Below are 11192 nucleotides of genomic sequence, written 5' to 3' on the forward strand. Positions count from 1 at the left end.
TAACAATGAGTGAAAACGGCGCGAATTTTTATGTTCCTAGCTGCATAAATGGAGAAGTTATCGCGAAAAATCTCATATCTGAACAATCAGTTGTATGGAGGCTATAGGTTATAGCGACCCGATCTTCGCCATTTTCACTGAAAGTATTCTTTTTATAATGAGTGACAACAGTGCCAAATTTCCGTGTTCCTAGCTACTTATATGGAGGAGTTATAACGAAAAAACTTATATCTGAACAATCAGTTGTATGGGAGCTATAGATTATAGTGACCCGATCTTTGTAATTTTCACTTTAGGTTTTCTGTTGATAACGGGTGGAAGTATTGCAAAATTTCATGTTCCTAGCTGCATAAATGGAGAAGTTATAACCAAAAATCTCATATCTGAACAATCAGTTGTATGGGAGCTATATGTTATAGTGGTCCGATTCTTCCGGTTCCAACAAATGATTAATACAATATAAAAATACACCCACCTACCAAATTTCATCCGGATATCTCGAAAACTGAGAGACTAGATTGCATATAAACAGACGGACAGACAGACAGACAGACGGACAGACGGACATGGCTAAATCGACTCAGCTCGACGTTCTGATCATTTAAGTATACATTTAAATGGGTCTATCTCTTTTTATTCTGGTACTTACAAACATTGGACCAAAGTTATAATACCATTTCATGCTCATGAAAGGTATAAAAATAAACAGCAATAAAAATCTTAATAATAAACTAGTGAACACGCATGGCGTCAAAACGCCAACATTTAATTAAATTTCTTAAACAGGTGAAACCCTATTCAAAAACCTCTAAAAATATTCCTAATGATTAATCTAAACCATTTTTCAAAGATGAGAGGTCTCACATGGTGTCGGTTTTCATTTCATCGAATTTCAAATCTCTCTGTAACTTCAAAAAATAAAACCTGTGCACATCTATGTAGAATGCCAGTTCGTTAATTTGACTTGACATTTTCGAAATAACGTTGCAGATGTGATGACCTTCAAAAAAAATAGATGGCAACTCTAATAAAAAATATTATCAGCCTACATAGTGAAATAATATAGAGTGTGCCAGATAGCAATGACATTCTATTTCGGTACCCTTATTTGACAATTTATTATCACAAACTTTTCTTTGATTTGACTTTCACGTTAACCTTTTTGAGTGAAAACTTATGAATTTTTTTGATTTGAATAAAAAAATCAACAAAAATGCCAAGAAACTCTTGCGTTGCAGTGCTGTTGTTTTCAGTCCAGAAAGATGAGGATCTAAGCTGAAATAGGACAGAGATGTGCAACCAAACCAGAGGGTTAATGCCAGAATTGAAAAAAAGCGAATACCAGAAACTAAAGAAAATATAATAACAAAATCAAATTTTGCTTTCAAATATGAAGACGTCAGTTACCTGATATACTTTATATTATTTCACTATGATCAGTCTATAGTTTTCTTAAAACTCTTTCGTTTGACAGTAATATTTCGATATTTCGTTTATGTATCTTTCGTATAAGTAAAACGAATTCGACTTTCCAAGGTGGCAACCCCTTTAAAAGTATTTTCAAACTAAAATCTTTCGCCAGGCATTGTTACTGCCATGGCTCTCAAAAAATTCTCGTGCCCATACAATTTGTATGAAGCATACCGAAACAACGCGGCGTTAACGCTGAGCGGTTGGAAAATCCGATTTTGACAGGGCGTTAGGCATTGAAGTTGGCTGCAGAAAACGGGGAAACTGTCATTTTCGTGTTACACACAAACAAACCTAGGCTTATTGTTGGTGTTATTTCTGCATTTGACGTAGCGTTGACGCTTTTGTTTACGTATGGCACTTCGGCGTTAACGCTATGCGTCAGAAACCGCTCCGCCCAACGCTTTTGTTTAGGTATGGCAGTTATACATATTTCAGTTAACTGATGAATTAAGTTGAATTTAATTTTTTTACGCACATGGCAACTCTCCTAAATACAGTTTAGAAATAAATTATTTTCAAACCCATTTCGATTGCTACCCATCTTTTGAAAATCCATTTAACTTATTAAATAGTTTGCGCTTAATTTTTTCAACAAAAAAACCCCCAAGTGCTCAGCTTAAAGATTTCTTAACACTCGTTCTTTTGATAACCATATTTTAAAATTTCATGTAACTTAGGGAACGTACCCATACTACGTGACCCGTTCAGGAGGGGGAGGGGGATCTTCCAAATACCACACTTGGTCACAGTGGGGGGCGGGGGGCTTAGGTTTTTATAACGTAGTCAATATCCACTAAGAAAATCTAGCGTTTTTTTCGAGCTACATTCAAATATGGCGCGCAGTGTTTGTCGCTTTTTAAACCCACAGATGGCAACACTGACGAACAGACGTCAGCTGATTGAAAACTGTAGCCCGTTTATGTAACTTTTCTCTACCGATTATTTCTCTACTGGTAGAGAAAATATGTCACTCTCACCTACTAATTAGCAGTAGAGAACAGGGCGGCGAATTCATATCTCAATTCGCCTTGGTAGAGAATTGTTACAGAAACGAGCTACTGATACTTAGTAGCATTTGAATTCAAGGCGAATTTATACAAAGTGGTAGCAAGAATAAACAACAACCACCACATGTATTTTGTATTGCGGGTGTTATGTCAAATCTGAATTCGCCCCAAAGTTAACGTGTACTGTGCTGTGAAATCAGTAAAATCAAAAGTAAAATACATGTAAGGCGAAGAAATCAGCTGATTAAACAACACCACCTTGTATAAATTCGCCTTGGTTTGAATTGCTGACTACAAAATAGCAAAAGTAACACTTTTATGCTTTTTAAAGCAAGCAGGTCTTGGTCCTTCTCAAAATATTATTAAATATCATTAAATGTCGTTGTACGATCGGCTGTACAATGCGTTTATTAAATGTCACAAGGATTCCTTGTCAATGCAGACAATACAGAAAAAGACGAATGAATTTTGGGTGCCTTTGAGAGATGAGTACAAAAACAACCCAAAGGAGCTGGAGCGTCTCACACAGTTAAAAATCGAAGAACTTTGTCAGATTGCGACTAAGAAAAATGCTCGTCTCCTCAATTTCTTCGTAAAGGTGAATATTCTGAGCGTATTTTGTTGAATGTTTTAAATGATTTATATTATTTGAATGTTTGAACATTGGTGATGTGTGTCTCTTTTTTGTATTTGGTGAATGTAGCTACCTGCACGAAAAGCGTCAACCATGCAAGGTGATCTCAAAATGCTCCCCAGCACCGAAGATGTCAATAATAACACTACAGAGTCTGTTTCTATTTCTCGGAAAGGTATAACCAACCGCTTTCTGCTCTGCCAATGTCGATGTATATTTTTTTCTCTAACTTTCGTAGCTTAGATTTTGATTTTTTCATTTTATGGGTAGTGATATAATACTGGTTACATTCTTTTTCTAGCCTACAGTAGCAATGAACTTTCCGTTCAATCTTCTGTTTCAATACCTTCTTCATCTGTATCTACAACAGCTCCGACACCAAAACATAATGCTTTAAAATCTGAAATTTCAGTACTTGAAGCCGAATTAAATGCTACCGCAAGAAAGCGAGATGCAGGACTTGAAAAAGACGGGATTGAGCNGATTTTGATTTTTTCATTTTATGGGTAGTGATATAATACTGGTTACATTATTTTTCTAGCCTACAGTAGCAATGAACTTTCCGTTCAATCTTCTGTTTCAATACCTTCTTCATCTGTATCTACAACAGCTCCGACACCAAAACAGAATGCTTTAAAATCTGAAATTTCAGTACTTGAAGCCGAATTAAATGCTACCGTAAGAAAGCGAGATGCAGGACTTGGAAAAGACGGGATTGAGCAGGAAATAAAAAAATTAAGGCATGATACTGATTTGAAGAAAAAAGAGTTAAAGAACAAAATAGTACGTGCAGAAAACATGCGAACAGAACATGGTCCTGAACAAGTAGTTTTTATCTCTCAAGATGATAAGGCAAAGGTACCGATTGGAAAAACAGCTGCAAAAGTACAGGCTCCTGTTTTAATGCATCTGAGTTATAAAGTTCGCCTCGATGACCATGATTTTGCTGTTTNGATGATAAGGCAAAGGTACCGATTGGAAAAACAGCTGCAAAAGTACAGGCTCCTGTTTTAATGCATCTGAGTTATAAAGTGCGCCTCGATGACCATGATTTTGCTGTTTGAGTACGCCACCAACTGACTCCATCTGTGTATGCTGGTATCATAATCAAAGAGAACTGCATGGGTAGAAAAGAAGCCAACATATATCGCAATCCGGAGTGGAAAGCATAGTAGTTCGACAGCAACAACTCACGCCAAAGACCTTATCAAACTTCTCACATTAGATGATTTTAAAAATCTGGCCTTAGGAATGGACGGGAAATTCAAACCTGTGATGATTTTTTCAGTGGATGGAGGACCGGATGAAAATCCACGCTATAAAAAGGTCATATCTCACTGTATATCNCGCCTCGATGACCATGACTTTGCTGTTGGAGTACGCCACCAACTGACTCCATCTGTGTATGCTGGTATCATAATCAAAGAGAACTGCATGGGTAGAAGAGAAGCGGTTACATATTCTGGTCCAACATATATCGCAATCCGCAGTGGAAAGCATAGTAGTTCGACAGCAACAACTCACGCCAAAGACCTTATCAAACTTCTCACATTAGATGATTTTAAAAATCTGGCCTTAGGAAAGGACGGTAAATTCAAACCTGTGATGATTTTTTCAGTGGATGGAGGACCGGATGAAAATCCACGCTATAAAAAGGTCATATCTCACTGTATATCACACTTTAAAGAGTACGATTTGGACGGGCTGTTTATGTTTACGAATGCACCCGGTCGATCGGCTTACAACCGAGTTGAGCGAAGGATGGCGCCATTGAGCCGTGATCTAGCCACGGTAGTACTTCCTTATGAGCACTACGGGTCCCATCTCGATTCTCAAGGGAAAACCATCGATAATGAGCTAGAATTGAAAAACTTTCAGCATGCAGGTATATTTTAATAGAGTGGCATACAGTCTTCTCTCTTACCATAGTATTAAAAACTAAATTTTAATTTGTTATTTTCAGGCGAAACATTAGCTGAGATTTGGTCCCAGGTGGTTATTGACGGCCACAACGTGATAGCAGAATATGTGCCTCCTGGAGAAGTCCTTCCGGAACCTACACAAGTTTCTGACATCTGGTATGGGAATCACGTTCGTGAAAGTCAATACTTTCTTCAAATAATTAAGTGTGCCGATGATTCCTGCTGTGCTCCTCGCGGAAGGGCACTAAATAATATTCTGTACCAAGGCTTTTTGCCGGCACCTTTCCCGATGTCACAAAACCCTTTCGGTATACCAAGCCCAGATGAAGTCAGATCGGAAATTTTTCCATCATTGCTTGTTCGGCAATGTATAACACTACGTCCGGATCTCTCACAGGGTAGAGAAATACCCTACGATACATACTGCCCATCTATTAAAGCCGACATCACCGGAAGGACGTGCTCAATTTGTGGACTTTATTTTGCCTCAAAAATTTCTATGAACAACCATCGAAAAAACGTGCATGGTGGTGCGGTGGATGACGTGTCTCGCGTGCGACCTCTGCGGGTTCTCTCCAGGAGACCACAGGAGGCCTTGTGTGTCATAAAGGAAAGCGTGGAGTGGATAGATGTCGAGGCTGTCAATGAAGAGATAATAATCACGTCTGAGGAAACTCCCGATGTTACCGCCCCCGTGATATACGATGTATCCGAGTGGATTGATGCTGGGAAGGTGTTTGTTGAAAATGATTGAGATGGAAAATAAAGGTTAATAAAAATAACGGGACATTTGTTTCTATAATTTAAGTTCTGCTTAAGATATATTTTGACATTTTATCTTGATAATATTTTTTCCACTTTTAATTATAGGTATGAAAGCACTCCTGCCGTCACGCAGGAAGCGTCGTGTTAATAAAGACAATTATAAGCCAAATATATTTTTTTTCAACTTTTTGTTAGCAAGAAATGATTCAAAACCATATTTATGAATTACTACGTGAAAACTGTAGGGGGAGGGGGGGCTCTTGGAATAACTACCCACGGTCACCGAGGTGGGAGGGGGGAGTTAAAAATTGCAAAAAGTGGGTCACGTAGTATGGGTACGTTCCCTTATGTATAATTAAACGAAATACCACTTTCAACCCTCTTAAAAATTATTTTCGAACTAAAATTTCCTTACATATTTTTCGTCTGACATTGTTATAAATATTTCATGTAACTGATGAATTGAGTGGAAATTTATTTTTTAAACACGTGGCAATCCTCCTAAATATAGTTCATAAATAAAGGATTTTAAACTCATTTCCATGGATAACCATCGGTTAGTAATTCATTTAACTTATTAAATAATTTTAGTTTAGCCCTTTAAACTGGGGCAACCCTCAAACACATCAAAAATGTTCTAAATTGTCAAACTAAGTATTTCTTGAAGCTCTTTTATTTGACATCCATCGTTAATATTTCATATAAAAAATAGTTCAATTAGACTTCTCAAATAGGTGGCAACCCTGTTCAAAATATTTGCAAACTACTACTTTCTTAAACCTCTTTTGTATGACACCCATATAGCGATACCTTATTGACTTACTAAATTCCTTTAATTAAGATTTAATTACATTTTTTTTAACATGTGTTAACCCTCCTATACGTAGTTAAGTTATAAAGCCTTTTCAAAACCATTTCAATTGATACCCATAATTAGTAATTGATTTAACTTTTTAATTAATTTGAGCTTAATTTCTTAACAGGTGGCAACTTTTTTTCGAAAAGGTAAAACCTTCTTGAACATCCACACTAGGGCGGGTCGAAAATCTAATTTTTCTCAAATCCCTTGGTAATAGTGAAAATATATTGTATCATGAAGTCAACAACAGGTCTGCAAAATATTAGTATTTTATTTTAATTGTGAGAGCCCGCGCATCGACCGCCAAGTGACCCACAGCACACTAGTCGAATAAGACCAATTCTTGTTAAAAATTCTGGGTCCAGTAAAAAGGGTTGTGCATATTATTAGATAATGAATCCGTTAACGCAAAAGATAAAGTCGAATGTCATTTCTCGCAGCACTTTAGCTTGCCGTTAATCTCAAACTTATTTATTTTCAAGAAAATTGTAATTGTTCTCTTGATAATTGCACTGGCCTATAGTCAAAAGATGTAAAGAACAGCATTAANCCCTACTTTCATACAACGGCAAATTTAGAAACCGCGAAAAATGTGCTTCTCTGGTGACTAATGAAACCATTCCGCACTAATTTTCAATACTGCATAAATAGACTTAAAATGGGCGTTTCTCACCCCAATTGTATTATGTTAATGTATGCAAATACTTATATGCTTGAAACTACTATTAATTTGTCAAACGATTCCTATTCTTTGACAATACATTCATTCACCACGATCTTGAAAACTGACCAAATCGGCGAGACCAAGTCCATGGTCATTTTAATATTATATAAACATCCGAAAATATTAAAACGTTTGAAATAAATCTCGTCTCACTTTTTTGTATTTTTCACTTGTTTGCTGAAGTAATGAAGAATTGAAAATTCATAAGGGAAGATTATAGTTTTTGTAAGTTTTATCTTACTATCGTAAAAACGTATAGACTTATTGAAAAATGATAAATGAACGTGAGTTACTAAATTTAATAGCCCTTAATTTGATATATCGTTCTATTCATAACAATAACGCATTCCATAGATATTTCAATCCAAAGCTTCATTTTCAACATTTATACACTTTGATTCAATTGCGCGGGCTAAAGATAAGTTTTAAATTAATCTTTCTGGGCCAATAACAATTGGCTTAGACCTAAGACATCATAATATTACTATTACAATGCGGTCAAATGACTTTTATTTTCCCCCATACAAAATCGACCCAGCCTAATCCACACCCTAAGCCCTTTAATTTGGTACCTCACTTTTGAAAATCGAACGAACGGTGCCGATCTGAGGGCATTGATTAGTAAATAACTTGAGTTTAATTATTTAACAGGTGGCAATTCTTTTCGAAAAAATAAAACCTTATTGCACATCTACAGGCCAAGCGCTTAAATTTGACACCCCATTCTTGAGAATCGAACGAACGGTGCAGATCTTTTATGCTGCACAAAAAATGCCTTCGCGTATTATATATATAGATAGTTTGTACATATGCAAGTAACCCATATCAAAATTCAAAGTGCTGATTTTTATTTTTATTATTTTTTTCACTTAGGTGGATCTCTTCTGCCATCTGGATCTTTATTAATTTCTTATATTTTGTTTTTATACACTTGTAATTACTAATATTGATTAGCATAAAAGTATTTGTGGTAGTTGTTGTTGTGAATAAGATATGCAAATACTTTGGTGTGTGGGTGGTGTTACACTGAGCAAGGTCATAGTGAGCGCGTTAAGTCCGTATGTGTTCAGTCCTACGTTGATGTCACCTAACCCCCAACTACTATTCAATCTAGTGTGGCATGTCAACCGCCAATGCCGTAGCTTCAACGTTGGATGCCACACTCCCCCCACTACCCCCTACTATGAACCTCACCAATGCACGATGCTGGATCGCACACTAGGTAGCTCATAGCTTGCCTTCACTAAACTCAAAACAAAAACAGCTACTAGTGACACCACAACTTCGAATCCCTCTTCACCAGCGCACTGAAGCAACAACGAAGGCACTTCGAAGTTCTGATGTTCACTCTCCCCCATGTTAGGCACTCAGGCACTAGTCACTTACGGTGGCCGCAAGTGACGTTGTCTTACTGGCCCTAACTCGTCCGATAGAAAGTAAGGAATAAAAAAAAGGAAATTAGAACAGAAGGAATCAAGGAAGAAAACGAAGAGTTAAAAGTTAAAGGGACAAAGATGGGAAAATTAAACAAACTATTGGGCTATTACCGTTGGGCGCCATTGTTATGTCGGTACCTGTCGGTTAAGGCCAGGTGGTATACAGTCATGGTTTTCCAGGCCCAGGATAGCTTGCCGGATGGGGGGGTTGTTACCACCCGCCATACCTACCACACATAAACAAAATTTATTCATGCCTGGTTTCAAGGATAACAAGAAAGTAGGGAAGAAACCCGAGCACAATGAAAAAGGAACGGAAGCAAAGAAACAAGGAAAGGCCTGTCCTGTCAGGTGGAGTCGTCCCACCCCCTCTGCGTGTCTCGCATATGCAGCCATGGGCGTTGCGCTGACTCCTAATATTATTGCAACGCCCCCTTTGCCTGACTTAGTTCGTCTGTCTATTCGTCTATCAGTCTCGTCCCAGTCGAGTCATCGGTCTACGGCCCCAGTGTAACACCCATACCAAAAATGTAAATATTCAGCACTCCATTTCGAAACCCTTAGCCCTTCAGATGTTTAACAATAGTATTTCCATTGGTCTCTCTTTTTATTTCACGAAGCTTAGCCTAATTACAAAGTTAATTAAACCTAAAGAACCTAAAAAAAAACAAGTATTTATAAAGATTAAATTCAATTCAACCACCCCAGTGCAAATTCAAATATATGTGTGCACAAGTATATGTATGTATAACTACCCTAACATGTGAATGAGTTACAGCCATGATACAATAATTTTTAGAAGGTAGTATCACTACTTCTTCTTATCCGCCATGTTAGCTATCTGACACAAAACGTGTTTCGTTTTTTTGTACCAACTTTAAAAAAAAAAAATCCAGCTTTCGACGTTGGAAAAATAAAAGACAGGAAAGCCAAACATAAAAGTAGAGGAATATTCTAATATTTTTAAATAATTTTCTTCATAAAAAATTAAGAAAAAATTAACTGCTGCCTCCGTGGATATTGCAACACACGGAATAAAAGGATGCAGCAATAAGAGCCACCGCACACCACAGAATTTATCGGCCGCTTATTTAAATAGTAGGGCTCGCTTGCAATATGCACATGAAGATGTATAGAGGTGCGCACACTACACCAACTTAATCGCTCCTACCAATTAGTTGTGGTGCAATGGAAAGACTAGCGAGCTCAACTAAATCGACGGCCGATAAAGTCCGTGGTGTGCGATGGATCTAAAACATTTTAAACAAGAAATATTGGCGTCACACATTAGCGCACACAAGGGGTGGGTTTAGGGGTTCAAACCCCCCCTAAATCTAATAACCTGAAATGCAAACTGTATGCTAAAGCCAGCTCTCAAGAAAAAGACAAGAAATATTTTTTATTAAAAAGCACTTTGCTTTTGCAGTAAATTTTCTTGAAGAAATAAACATACGAGCATTTTTTCCTTGAGAGATGCAAACTGATTTAAGAAATTTTGATAGAAGAAAATTTCTATTCCATTTCTTCTGCGTCATTTTATAAGATTTTTTCGTTTTTCTTGAGAGCTCTTAAAAGTTTAACTGCGAATGAAACCATTGTCCTAAAAATATGCAATGCATACTCACTTACTTTTGTTTTTTACACCTTACAGCCTAAAAGAGTTTACCACTGATATGTACTTAACAAGGATTCGAAGATTTAATTTACCAAATTCGAATTCGTTCCACCAAAATTACCTACATAATAAAAATGAAAGTTCATTTAATTTTTCCGGTAGCTATTCGAAATATTAAAAAAATTAGGCAATCATGAAAAATCACCATATCAATCGAAAACCAGACACCAGAAATCGAGAAAAATGAGCATTAAAACTATTTTTTAAATTTTTTCATTACTTTTGAAAGTTGAGCGCATCTTGTGTTTATAGAACTTTATATTAAACAAGTAGTTTTCAAATTACGGGACGACCCTTGAAGTACCATCTTTCCGATTAAAAATAAAAAGAATTATTGAAATCGGTTCACATGGTTCAAAGTTATGCGGTAGCATACATTAAAAAGAAAAAAATATTCCGACGAACTGAAAACCTCTCCCTTTTTCGAAGTCGGTTACAAATGTTTGAGTTCTTTGCTAATTTTATGTAAATAAAGTGCAATTTATGAAAAAACTTGCATAAATGTACCTTAGAGAGCATATTATCTGAAGCGAATTTTCAGAAGTATAAATCCCTCCCAAAATATATTCCTGGGTGCGCCACTGGCGTCACATTTTCGTTTTTATGATTTTTGTTCATGTGATTCGCAATGGCAATAATGTATGCACATATTAAATACGTATACATATGTATATTAAAAATGAAGTGATCAGTTATG

General features: G+C 36.6%; 1 protein-coding gene across 1 annotated transcript; it reads left to right on the top strand.

The window, feature by feature from the left end:
• The first annotated feature begins 4712 nt into the window (after window positions 1–4712).
• LOC108370373 (uncharacterized) lies at window positions 4713–5790 on the top strand. The gene is made up of 2 exons (XM_017625705.1): window positions 4713–4999; window positions 5078–5790. Exons 1-2 carry the CDS (start codon window positions 4720–4722, stop codon window positions 5788–5790), a joined length of 993 nt encoding a protein of 330 aa, XP_017481194.1. The 5' UTR covers window positions 4713–4719.
• Window positions 5791–11192: the final 5402 nt, after the last annotated feature.

The sequence above is a fragment of the Rhagoletis zephyria genome, unplaced genomic scaffold (genome assembly GCF_001687245.7).
Source record: "Rhagoletis zephyria isolate East Lansing unplaced genomic scaffold, Rhagoletis_zephyria_1.1 Rzeph_scaffold_04185, whole genome shotgun sequence".
NCBI lineage: Eukaryota > Metazoa > Arthropoda > Insecta > Diptera > Tephritidae > Rhagoletis > Rhagoletis zephyria.

Bases quoted from the DNA above. Each gene is read 5' to 3' on its own strand.
- LOC108370373 (XM_017625705.1), top strand. From the start codon at position 4,720: ATGATTTTTTCAGTGGATGGAGGACCGGATGAAAATCCACGCTATAAA. The intron at 5,000-5,077 runs GTATATTTTAAT...TGTTATTTTCAG, and splicing joins GAAAAACTTTCAGCATGCAG to GCGAAACATTAGCTGAGATT.